Below are 13,803 nucleotides of genomic sequence, written 5' to 3'. Positions count from 1 at the left end.
AAATATATAAGTTCTTCTGTTCACTGCATGGTTGCAAATGGTTTGAATTATCTTGCCCCAATTGATTGTTATCTGATAAGCAGATCGGGTTGCAAGTCAGCATGGCTTTATGCAGGTCTGGTCACCTAGAAGATTAAGATGCCCAGGACCCATGGTGACATGGCCTTTTGAATTCAGAATTGGCTTGTCCATAGAAGGCAGAGGGTAATGGTCAAAGGGTGTTTTTCAGGTTGGAGGTCTGTGACTAATGGTACTCCATAGGGATGTATACTGGGACCTTTGCTGTTTGTGATATATATACAAATGACTTGCATGAAAATGTAGATGGGTGAATTAATAAGTTTGCAGATGATACAAAGATCGGTGGACTTGTGGACAGCGTGGAAGGCTGTAAAAGGACACAGCAGGGTACAGATCAGTTGCATATATGGGTGGAGAAATAGCAGATGCAGATTAAAATCTGGGTAAGTGTAAGGTGGCGTACTTTGGGAGACCAAATGTTAAGGAAAAGTATACAGTTAACAGTGGGACTATGAATTGCATTGATGCTCAGAGGGATCTAGGGGTTCAAATCCATAAGCTCCCTGAAAGTGGCCATGAAGGTAGATACGGTGGTAAAGAAAGTGAATGACATGCTTGCTTTTATTAGTCAGAGAAATCAGTACAAGACTCAGGTTGCACTGCATCTTTATGAGACTTTGTTTAGGCCATGTTTGGAGTACTGCGATGAATTCTGGTCACCAGGAAGAACATGGAGTCTTTGGAGAGGATGCAGAAGGGATTTACCAGGACGTGGCCTGGATTAGAAGGTTTCAGCTATAAGGACAGGCGAGAAAAACTCTGGTTGTTTTCTCTGGAATGGCAGAGGCTCACGGGAGACTTGATGGAAGTCTATAAAATTATGAGATGCACAGATAGGGTTGACGGTCAGAATCCTTATCCCAGAGTTGAAATGTCTAAAACTAAGGGGCATGCCTTTAAAACAAGAGCGAGAAAATTCAACGGAGATGTGAGGGCCAAGTTTTTTTTAAAATGCATAGTGGTAGGAGTCTGGAAAGGGATTGTGATGGAGGCAGATAAGATGAGGGCATTTATGAAACTTTACGATAAGCATATGAATATGCAAGAAATGGGAGAATACATACCAGGGGCAGGCAGAAGGGTTTCGTTTAACATCGTGGGCCGAAGGGTCCATTCCTGAGCTGTACAGTTCTATATTCAACATTCTATTTCTATTGACTCTTACAACTATTCTAAACACTCACATAGGCACATTTAAGAAACTGCGGGCACTAATTCACTTTTCCTTTGTTGGTCAATCATTGTGATACTGAGGTCCATCTTTCCTGCTGGGTCGCACAGTTTCTCAAGCCCTAGTGATCTCTAATAGTTGCTTCTGAACATTTTTCAACACTCCTAAACACTTCCACAAAATCATGACGTCTTTTTGATATTTTTTAGCATTGATTGTGGATCTTAAATTGGCACTATTTTATATGATCAGAACACATTTCAAATTACACTACCTGATGCCCATTGACAGGCCATTCGACACAACAAGTCCATGCCAGTTTTTATATCCCTCACATCTTTCCTATGCTAAATCTATCATTCTGACCATTTACGTCCTTAGCTCCCCTGTGTTTCTCTCACTTTTCTTTGAATGCACTTATACTACTTCCAATGGTTGCAAGCTCCACATTCTCTCTACTATTGTGTAAAAACATTTATTTTGAACTCCCAACTGAATTTCTTGGTGACTAGCTTACTTGTCCCACAAATGGGAGAATCATCTCTGTATCCACTCTATCAAACCTTTCATCATTTTAAAGACAGCTACTCAGTGGTAAAGAACTTGAATATCGCTGAAATTAGAGATGTGTTGCCAAATCTTGGACGTATCACAACAAAACAAACATGTCAAATTTTCAACAATTTCAACAGAAGAAAAGGATGCTGATGTTGGCAAGTTAATCTGATTGGCCAAGGTATTAAAATGGAGAACACTGGCTATAGGGAATGATGGGCTACCCCTGCTTCCAGGTAATTAAATCAAAGAGCAAACTTTAAATATATTTCTTTATCTGAGAATAGATCTCTGTGGATAAAATACATTGCTAGTTCGAGCTGCCATAAATGATCATAGATTGATCACATTAAATTCATCACTAGTGCAGCTTTTAGAGCACTCAGGATTGTTCCTTTCAGAGTCAATTTACGAGTCCTCATAAATGCAAACCACAAAATTTCATAACAGTTTTAAAGACTTCTAGATCTTCCTTCTTTTTTCTTAGGGGAAAGAGACCCACACAGCCAATCATTTCCTAATATACATATCCATGCATTTCTGAGATGACATTTGTAAATATTCTCTGCATCCTTTCCAATGCTTCTATATCTTATTTATGATATGGTGATTGGAATTGCACACAGCACTAAGTGTAGTCTAACCAAGGTCAAATGCGGGTTTAGCAAAACTTCACTCACTTTTTAATTTTAGTCCTCCAGAAATAAAGTCTTGTGTCAGTGTCCAGGTGCACAGATCCTTGAAAGTTGCCACCTAGGTTGACAGGGTTGTTAAGAAAGCATACAGTGTTTTAGCCTTTATTAATAGAGGGATCGAGTTCCGGAACCATGAAGTTATGCTACAGTTGTACAAAACTCTGGAGTATTGTGTCCAGTTCTGGTCACCGCATTATAATGAGGATATGGAAGCTTTGGAAAGGGTGCAAAGGAGATTTACTAGGATGTCGCCTGGTATGGAGGGAAAGTCTTACGAGGAAAGGCTGAGAGACTTGAGGCTGTTTTCGTTGGAGAGAAGGGGGTTGAGAGGTGACTTAATGGAGACATATAAGATAATCAGAGGGTTAGATAGGGTGGGCAGGGAGAGCCTTTTTCCAAAAGTGATGATGGTGAGCACGAGGGGGCATGGCTTTAAACTGAGGGGTGATAGATATAGGACGGATGTCAGAGGTAGTTTCTTTACTCAGAGAGTAGTAAGGGTATGGAATGCTTTGCCTGTGACGGTAGTAGATTCGCCAACTTTAAGTACATTTAAGTCGTCATTGGACAAGCATATGGACGGACATGGAATAGTGTAGGTTAGATGGACTTCAGATTGGTATGACAAGTCGGCACAACATCGAGGGCTGAAGGGCCTCTACTGCGCTGTAATGTTCTATGTGCGTAAGGGATTTTTAAAATCTTGTTAAACTATGATTCAACTTTTAATGATTAGCATACATACAGATATATCTTTGTTTCTTTATCCCACCTAGATTTGCTCCATCCAAGTAATAAGTGACTACCTTGTTCTTACAAAAATGCACCACCATAATTTGGTCTCTGTTGCCAATTATGTGCCCCTTCTGCCAGTTTATTGAGATCCTCCTGTAGCTGCTGCCATTGTCTCACATCATTGACTACCTCGAATACTGATGAAGGGCTTTTGCCCAAAACATCGATTTTCTTGCTCCTCAGATGCTGCCTGACCTGCTGTGCTTTTCCAGCACCACTCTAATCTTGACTGTAATGTCCAGCGTCTGCAGTACCCACTTCTACCCCCAATACTCCTTGATTTAGCACCATCCTCAAAATTGTTTTTGAGTTCAAAATCTAAATTATTAACATAAACTGTGAATAGTCCCAGCTCTAATCTTTCATGAACACAAATTCACACCTTCTTTGGAATATTAATACAGTGACTACACATTTCAATAATGTCCCCATTTAATAAAAGTCTGACATGTTAATTACAATGCACTGAAATGACGACAGAATTCAATTTTCTACATTTATAAATTTTGGACAATTGATACATTTAGTAATTAGTGCTCATTGAAAAGAATTGTTATCAGCCATCAATCTGTTGATTTTTAGATTTAAATAAACCCAAGCGCTGAGGCTCAAGAATAGTTAAGAGGTTTACTAAGCATGCTGACTATGACAGGCTCTTTTACTCTCTTAAGTCAGCTTGCTCAACCAAGTAGAGAACCTGTTACATCCCCTTTAAGGTCAGTTTATTGCGATTTGGAATATAGAACAAAACTGTCCTCAGTATTCAAATTACAATAGTTTATCAGAAGTCTATACAAAGTGCAGCAAGACTTCCCTACTCTTACCCTCCAAACTGCTTGCAAGAAAATCTAACATATCCTTTGTATCCCTAATTGCTTTGTGCACCAATATTTCTCTATCCTTGACCTTCTTAAATAATATTATGCCTTTCTATGCTTGTAGTCAAAATGGCTAATCTCCCTACATTGTATTTCATTTACTACCTTCCCACCTCTTCATTTAACCAGACCAAATCCCTGTTCAGACTTTTTAAATGGTCTCTCATGTTAATTTTCCAACTAGGTTTCAGTAAATCTGAGGGATTGCACACACTTTCCTTATTTTAGAAATTGATATAGATCGGGACTAGCCAAGTCCCAAACACTGCTGCATTTGTGACATAATGACAGTTACATCCAGCCAACCCAAAAGCGACATATTATCAAATAACTACTAATAAGATAAATTAAAATCATATACATTGGATTAACATGGAAATTTAGATTTCATAAACTTTTTATAAACTTGAAACTTAACATATAACCATTAAGAACAGAGATGCCGAACTCAGTGCTATTACATTTCTTTGAGGTTTTTCGTAGTGAGATGAAAAGCATAAAGGTAGAAATTTACATGAATTCAAGTGATTTCTGAAGATTTCCATCTGCAGGGGCATAAAAAGGTACTCTGCAAAGGAGCAAGAAACTGTGGAAGTGATTTCATGATTTCCACTTTTAATTATGCAGATGAGGAAGCCACTTGTAATGATACTGGACACTTATAATTGGTTCTCATCACAACCACAACATATGAATGATTAAGATTTTCTCGTTGTCCTGTTATACCAATTACCTAAATTATTAATATGCTTTCATTTCTTATTTCAGACTAAATGGCCTATAGGACTCTTTCTTTTTCTCTATCCTTTCTGGAGAAATGGGGTGGCATCTAATTCCATTAAATCCATCAAGTTAGAATGTAGGGAAATTTTGGAAGCTGAAACTAATATATCCACTCATCTCTTACTGTTCCTGCTAGGATACAGTTAAAAATCATACAACACTGCTAGGATATGAACCATCTGATCTTGTAAAGCTGACTTGCAATCAATTTGAGATGAGCATATTTCACATCAGTATAAAGACCTCCAGTATTACAAGGTGTTACGACACAGAGGCACACCTTTTCTGTTAATTAAACCAAACACCCAGAAAAGCTTGCATCACATCTGTTAAATAAGAGTGACAGAGAACCCCTAAATTCCACCATTTAAAGAAAATAACATCAATTTTTTTCTAACTCTAAAAGCGTACACTAAACAAAAACTAATCACAAATCTAAGCCCCCCTTTCTCTTAACTGCTTACTATCTGCCTCCAACTCTATAACAATATGCTGTTCCAATGAGACACTTCATAAAATTACATCAACTTAATTTCAAAACCACACAGTTTCTGTTTTTTTCTGTGTCTTCACTCATCTGGCTTGAGATCTTCCTGGGTCATCTTCTCTCTTTTTACAGCGAGTATGTTTCAAATGAAAACGTATCTTCCTAATTTCTTGGCGAGCAAGGTGTTAGATGGACAATTAGCTCTCCAGGAGTTTATTTCTCTGTGACAACTGCTCTCTGACCAATTTTCAAAATGTCTGTGCATTCTTATATCCTCCCCAACATTAGATCATCTCATTGGTTTGATGTTGGCAAAATAATAAATTCAAACTCAACTGGGTTTTAGTATCATGGGACATAATTTAACCTGATTGGTTAAATTCTAATTGTTGTCAAAACAGTAAACAAAACTCAGGTATTAATTTCAGAGCCAAATGTTACATATTTTCAATTTTCCAGCACACTCTGAGACTAAGTCTGATACACAGGTGCTTTTAATCTCTCAGTTCAGAACAGCAACCAATCTCTCTGAAAGGAACAGGACACACCTTCAACCTCACAATAAAGGAAAATACACAACACAGGGCATCCAAAATCAAATGCAGACCATGTTGAATACAAAGATATACTTCACTCACAAGAGAAACTCAGCAAATTATTCTGTTGTTCTTAACTGTGAAATTTAGTTTGCACTCGTGTAACTGCCCAGCAGCAGAATATGATTAAATGGATCCCAGCTAGACTTATTTATATTATTCAGCTACACAATAATTCCTTATGAAGGACATCTCCACAATGCATCACATATGCTACACAACTTGTTATTTATAAAACATTTGTTTCATGATGTAAAATTTCAGGGCCAATTTTGATTGAATTCAATTTTATCCATGTGAGTAGACTATCTTGAACTTCTAGGAGCTATTTATTTATTACTTTATGCTTTCATTTGTATCTTTGTGAAAACAAAAATAGCAGACTAAGTCAAAATTACGGAGTTTGCGTGCTTTAAAAAATACAAGCAGAGTAAGTGACTCAACATTAACAAGGAATACTAGATGATCATTAAGTAAAACATTTACATTGCAATTAAAATTACAAAACTAATTTACTGTAAGCATGGAGGTTTAATCTGTCACAATCATCTGTATCTTGGAAACAAAGTTTGAAGCATCTCATTCAAAAATTTGCAATTTCCTGACCCTAATTCAGCATGCAAAACTTCATATCTCTTGAGAATCTAAATTGGTCTATTTAAAATGGGAACGGTAATTACAGAAATTACAGGAGGGAATGTTATTTAATTGCAGTCCATCCTTCACTGTAATGTAGCTTACTAAAGAGGATTATGGAAGGTTTTACTTTATTCATAGAGTCATTGAATCATAGAGTCTCAATAGTGTGGAAGCAGGCCATTTGGCCCGAGTCCACACCGACTGTTAAATTCCAGCCTCGAGCAATTGACAATGTGGAATTTGCACATTCTTCCTGTCTACGTGGGTTTCCTCTGGGTGCTCTGATTTCCTCACACAGTCCAAAGATGTGCAGGTCAGGTGGATTGGTCATGCTAAATTGTCCATAGTGTCCAAGCATGTGCAGGCTAGGTTCATTAGCCATGAGATATGCAAGGTAAATAGATAGGGTAGGGAGCTGGGTTCAGACTGGGATGCTCGTTGGAGGACCAGTGTGGACCTAATGGGCTGAATAGACTGCTTCTACATTGTAGGGAGTTTATGATTCTATGATCCGTGCACATGCAACTTTAATAGTAAGCCAAATCTGGTCTGAAGATATTTTCACTGATTGTGCCAGTAAACATCTAATTGTTTCAAATAATTTGCTGACCATTCAATATTGTTTTGAATGTCTCTTTGCTGCTATCCAAGTTTAAAGTAACAGATTAGGATTGACAGCTCCTTAAACAAATGAAAAAACAAAAGCTTCAACCCAAATTAAGTTTGCAGATAACACCAAAATTGGAGGTGAAGTGGGCAGCAAAAAAGGTTACCTCAGAGTAAAACAGAATTTTGATCACATGGGCCAATGGGTCAAGGAAAAGCAGATGCAGTCGAATTTGGATAAATGCGAGGTGTTGCATTTTGGAAAGGCAAATCAGAGCAGGATTTATAAACTTAATGGTAAGCCCCTAGGGAGTGTTGTGGAATAAAGAGAACTTGGAGCGCAGGTTCACAGTTCCTTGAAAATGGAGTCACAGATAGATAGGACAGCGAAGAAGGCATTTAGTATGCTTTCCTTTATTGGTCAAAACATGACATATAGGAGTTAGGAGATCATGTTGTGGCTGTACAGGACATCGGTTAGGCCACTTTTAGATCACTGTGTGCAATTCTGTTCTCCTTCCTATTGGAAGGATGTTGTGAAACTTGAAAGGGTTCAGAAAAGATTACAGGGATGTTGCCAGGGTTGGAGGGCTTGAGCTATAGGGAGAGGCTAAACAGGCTGGGGCTGTTTTCCCTAGAGCATCGGAGGCCGAGAAGAGACCTTATAGAGGTTTATAAAGTCATGAGGGGCATGGACAGGGTAAATAGGCCTGGGGTGAGGGAGTCCTAGAAGGCATAGGTTTAAGGTGACAGGGGAAATTTAAAGGGACCTAAGGGGCAACTTTTTCATACAGAGGGTAGTACGTGCATGGAATGAACTGCCCGAGTAAGTCAAGGAGGCTGGTAGTATACAACATTTAAAAGGCAGCTGGATGGGCACATGATTATAAAGGTTTAGAGGGATATGGGCCAAGTGCTGGAAAATTAAACTAGATTAGTTTCGGATATCTGTTCGGCATGGAGTTGGACTGACAGATCTGTTTCTGTGTTGTAGATCTTTGTCTCTACATGAGAATGCTTCATGATTATACATAATATCCAAGTTATTCTGTTTAGAAATAATAATTGATCTCTTTCTACTACATTTTAGGTATCCTGAGCAGAAGAAATATATTTCAGCTTAAAAGTAATAAATATTTAAAAAGCTGACTTTGTATGATGAATTACTGGAAAAATTCAATTTCTGTCATTGAAATGACCTGATGTGATCAGAAATTTCTCTTTCTTTACATTTTATTATCTAAATCAAGCTGTCATGCCATTGAACTGCATAAAGTAATTGAAAATGCTAAATTTTACCAGTATGTCATTCATTTTAGCCAAATTAAATTTATTTTACACTACACAATAATAACTTGGCAGAGGTGTAAACAATACTACCACTCAGATTATCCATTATTAAAATAGATAACATCCAGAATTACCATCAATTCGGCTAATGAGTTCTTCAAGTGCTTTGACTTTCTTTTGAATCCCTGGTTGTGCAAAAGTGTAATTATCCTTTAGAGAAACAAGAAATAAAAATTGATTAAATAGTGCAATGGTATTAATCATTCTTAACTCAAAAAAAGTTGGAATACAGGGTGTATTTAGTCTCCTCCTTCCATGTTTTCTCCTTTTAACACTGATTTGTTTTAAATGTTCTCTCTCATCATTTAACACATAATACCCTGTTTTAACATCCCTTATTTTCTGATTTGGTCATTGCGTCATCACGGAGGACCTTAGATTGTTCTGGTAAAATGTAAAGGAACAAATTAAATAAGTTTGTTTTTAAAAACTAGCATCGCATTTTTTGTACCAATACAAACAATAAGTCATTCAAGTAAGGTGTCAGAGGTTTCACAGAAACATGGAAATCACCCCTTTGAGAATGCTCTGCCATTTAGTCTGATCATGGCTGATCATCCAACTCAATAGCCTGTGCTTGGTTTCCCCAACATTCTTAGATCCCTTTAGTCCCAAGCACGAGAACCAATTACAATTGAAATCATAGAAATATTGTTAAAATTGCAAGACTTTATAAAATGGTCAGCTCTTATGTTTCCTTTCAGTTATGGTGAAATGGAATATCCTGAATAGAGCGATGGTGAGATTTTACTAAACTGTGGCAGGAGGAGGAGCAATTCTGTTTCGTTACCATGGGGAAAGGAGGCCAAAACTTGTAAAGAATTATGTGATATGTTTCATATTTTGAAAGAAGGGATAACTAATGTTTTGTGTTATCCACCAAACAAGGCAACAATATGAAATAATTCTGTGACAATTTCAGGAATATTAGGTGCCTTCTTGATATTTGCTGAGTCAAACTGCTCAGAATTATTATCACAACCTCTGCAACAGGTGGGACTTGAACCAAGATTCCTTGCGCAGAAATAGGAAGACGACTGTTGTGTCACAATAGTCCCTGCACATTCGTTTCATGGTAAACCAAAACTGCTTCAGAGAAACATGCTGTTCAGTGGAGTTGTAATTGCGAGCTGGATTTTTTGACCAATAAGGGATTGGGCTCTGGAGAGGGAGGGGGAGAACTTGGTATTTGTACTAAACTGTAGTTCAATGGAACTGTTGTAAATCATGGGAAGTCTTCAGCCGTGTAATTCAACTTCTAAATAGCTATTACACATGGTAGCATAGTATCTTTGATCTCTACAGGGCAGAAAATAAAGATAGCAGAAGGCAATCTCTGTTTACGACAAAAGCAATGCTCCTGCTGGCTTTTAAAGTGAAATAACTGCGACATGCTGCAGGATTATGAACTATGATCACACACCAGTCAGAATTAGAGCTGTATGAGTAATGGAAGAGTGAGGTGGAGATACGGAACTTCAAGTAAGTTACAGTTTTGATTTTGTCATGACCAGGAGGGACTAAGATTAGAAACAAAGTACTCTTGGAATGGGAAGAAGATACTAAAAATTCTAACACAATTCATGGACAAAATTTTCAAAAAAGGTAGCTTGTTGGAAGCTATGAGGCACGGTCCATATTTGAATAATTTAAAGAGATGGACAATACTTCTGTGGAAGAATATATCATTGATTCTGAGTGTTAATGTAAATGACCAAAGAAATTCAATCTGGAAATTCCTGAGTTTGTGTCAATTATTGGATTGTGCATAAATCACACAGGTGAATAGGCATTTAGTTTTGATGTGTGTTCAACTCTGTGGTAATGCCTCTCTTTTGGGGCAAATGACTGGTCTCAAAAGGTTTTGGGGGAAACAAATCAATTTGAGGACATGTTGGAAATTCTGCAGTGACTCTGCAATCAGAGAATGAAAGATTCCATGATTACTGAAACTCAAAATCATTTGGCCTAGTTGCAGGGGTGTTATACTGACACAGAATTGCTGAAACATTTTATGAAGAGGGTTACCTTCAACAAATTTCTAAATTAAATGAAAATACAAGATTGAGCTGATAGCTGACAACGAGTATAATGATTTGGAGGATCCGGAGTTGGACTAGGGTGGACAAAGTTAAAAATGACCCAACATCAGGTTATAGTCCAACAGGTTTATTTGGAAACTGTTGGACTATAACCTGGTGTTGTGTGATTTTATTTAAACTTAAATGAGTATAATGACCAGGAATATCTTAGTTGCTGATTCATTCAGTTGTGTCAAACTAGATAGTGGTTGTAACCTGTTATTTAGAAACACGTGTCAAAGCAGACAAAAAAAAGTGATAGAAAATTTAAAAAAAAACCTGCTTTTGATTCAGGGAACCATAAAACATTACCATCATTAAAGATACTCATCCTCCCATTTGAAAATGCAGAACTGTGACATTTTATCAACATCAATGTCATTTAGAGCAAAAATACTGTGATGGTTAATCAAGTCTTCAATGAAAAAAAACAAAGCTGTGTTTGGACATGAAGATGACAAAACATTTGTCTTTGGTAAAGTGATGAACTCACAATTCACAGGATCTAGACGTTATGTATTCTAGGAGTCAAGAAGCATAGCATCTACAGATGACAGTCTTGCTAACAATTAGAGTATTATCTGGCAGCTGCTGCGAAAGGGCGATACAATTAAGGAGGATGATTATAAACTTAATTTTGGACAGATTGCATCACATTATAATATTGCTATGATCCCAGTTGATGTCATTTCTGGACAGGTCAGCTCCCAGACTGAAAAATGACTAGATAGATCAGATTTGTTTTGGGTTTTTTTTAGTTTAACAAGATCGTCTATTACTGAAACTGATGTTGCTGATTTGGTTTCAACAATAAAACAAATATTATTTATGCAAAAGATAAGATAAAATAGAATAAGCCAATTCCTTTACATATACAACTATAAACTGGACCAATGGTATAACTCTCACTTCTTCCAGTTGTGCTGCTAGAACCGGAACCTACTTCTCCCAGATAGTCTTTGAGCCACACGTTCATCTCCATACTTTTAACTCTCTCATGGATGTGCACATCACTGGTTAAGCTAGCATTTATTGACCATTCCTAATTGAACATAGGACAAGAAACAATCAACCACATCCATGTATATCTGGTACCACATGTGAACCGCACAGGTAAGGATGGCAGATTTTGTTCAAAAGGATATTAGATGAATTTTTAAAATTTTTAATCACATAGTCACCATTAGGCCACTTTTTCAATTCCAAACTTATTTTTATTGAAGTCAAATTTCACCATCTGCCAAGGTGCGATTTGAATCTGTGTTTCCAGAACATTAGCTTGGTGTTCTGGATTTCTCCATAGTGACATTTCCATCACACCATTGCCTTCGCTAATCTTATATGGTCTTTGCTAAATTGTTTGTGGTTCAGATAAAAATCCAAAATTATCTGAAGCTCTTTTTTTAAACTTGGTATCTGGCTCTTGTTCATGCCAATGCAGAACTTCTTTCCATGCCCTGACTATGTGACTGGTACCTACATGGACCAGGATGACTGGATTCTTCTCCACCCACTACAAGTTCCATTTAAGCCGAAAGCAAGGCAGGTAGGTTTTGGGGGGTACCAGCAGAAGTGCAGAGCAGCATCGGGTTGTGAAATTTATAAGCGAAGCAGCAGTAAGGTCTATATTTCTTTTAATAGATTATTCAGTCTGTAGGGGTTTTGTATTAAAATGTAAAATTACTCTTTGAATTTTAGTTGAAAAAGTATTGTCTGAATTTTGGCCTTTTTTCCAACTTTGAAGTAGAGATAGCATAACATGGAAGAAACAGTGAAGGTCCTGCAGAACAGAACAGATGTAAAGAACTGTAAAGGGATGCTAAAACTATAGTCAGAACTCTGAGCAGAAATGACAGAATAAGAAGATTTTCAATGAAAGTCATGGGCTACATAATTGAATTTTACAACTATGTAAAGAGTAGCATGGCAGTGAAGAATGCTCCTTAAACATGAATTTAGTTGTGAATGTTGCTGAAAATCAGCACTCAACAAGCTTGTAAAAGGCTTATTTTGCATCAGACTTCACAGACGATTTAAATAAAGTGTCAGAGATACATGAGAAATGAAAAAAATGAGAGAAGTTTAGCAGATTGAGAACAGGTAAAATGGAAGTGTTAATGAGAAAGTAAGGATATTAATACATGCATACATCTTCAAGACTTCTGACAGCTTCCATCACAGAGCATTAAATTGCCGATGACTTTCTAAGACTTCGTCAAATCAGGAATTACCTTCACTGAGCAGATGTGAGAGAGCCAGCAGCACTGTGGTACAAGTAGTGCTTCATTGGTAGCTGACAGGTATTGATTTCATGAGTCATCTGATGCTTGGCATCTAAATTCCTACATGAGCACTCACCTTCAGAGGCAACGTTACAATCACAACTCTCATGCATAGTGGCATAAAGCAATGAGTGAACAGTGGTCCATGCCCTGGCAAAGCAAAGATCTTTTATTCTCAGGGAGTACAGCAGCTAGGGTCCTTCGAGCCAGCCATAAGTGCTGACCTCTGCAGGTTGAGGTTACCTTCATCAGTCCAGATGGTCTCTCGCTGCAATCCATGAGGAAAATAACTTATCTTCTCTCCTGGAGGGCTTCAGGGAGCCTCCAAAAGAACTGTTGCTAAAGCACGACACCTCTTTCTGCCTTGTTTCTGACATCTCCAGGGGAAGTTAGAACCGATAAACAGTGAGTGATGCTCCTGAGAGAACAAAGTGCCTGACCATCTTTTAAATATGAAGCCAGAAGGTTCCAGCAGGTTTCAGATCATCCTGTCTATAAAATTTGGGGTCTATCCAATTATACTTAAGGTCAGAAGAACATAATTGGGTGAGGAAACTGAAGCACCCAAGTGGAAGCACCTCACCATTTAGGCTTATGTCCACTTAGTCTCAAACAAAAGTAAAATTCTGCCCCATATAATGGACTTAAAAATAAGAACACGTGGAATTGAAAGATATCTATTGAAATGCATATGGAGTTAGTTAGAAGATAGGAAACAGAGATAGGAATAATGGATTTGCATTCCAATTGACCAGATGTGATGACTAGAATTGCCTAGGGATCAGTACAGAGTGCTCCAGCCTT

General features: G+C 37.6%; 1 protein-coding gene across 2 annotated transcripts in view; it reads right to left on the bottom strand.

Annotated features, from left to right (window-relative positions):
• LOC132828188 (TBC1 domain family member 22B-like) overlaps positions 1-13,803 on the bottom strand; it is a 309,362-nt gene that overhangs the window by 79,357 nt on the left and 216,202 nt on the right. For both annotated transcript variants that reach the window (XM_060845124.1, XM_060845126.1), the window contains exon 10: positions 8,711-8,786. In XM_060845124.1, the coding sequence (XP_060701107.1) occupies positions 8,711-8,786 (76 nt within the window). The remainder of the gene's footprint in view (positions 1-8,710; positions 8,787-13,803) is intronic.

Source organism: Hemiscyllium ocellatum, chromosome 26, assembly GCF_020745735.1.
Source record: "Hemiscyllium ocellatum isolate sHemOce1 chromosome 26, sHemOce1.pat.X.cur, whole genome shotgun sequence".
NCBI lineage: Eukaryota > Metazoa > Chordata > Chondrichthyes > Orectolobiformes > Hemiscylliidae > Hemiscyllium > Hemiscyllium ocellatum.
Note: the sequence above shows the minus strand (reverse complement) of the source record. Positions and strands in the feature narration are given on the sequence as shown.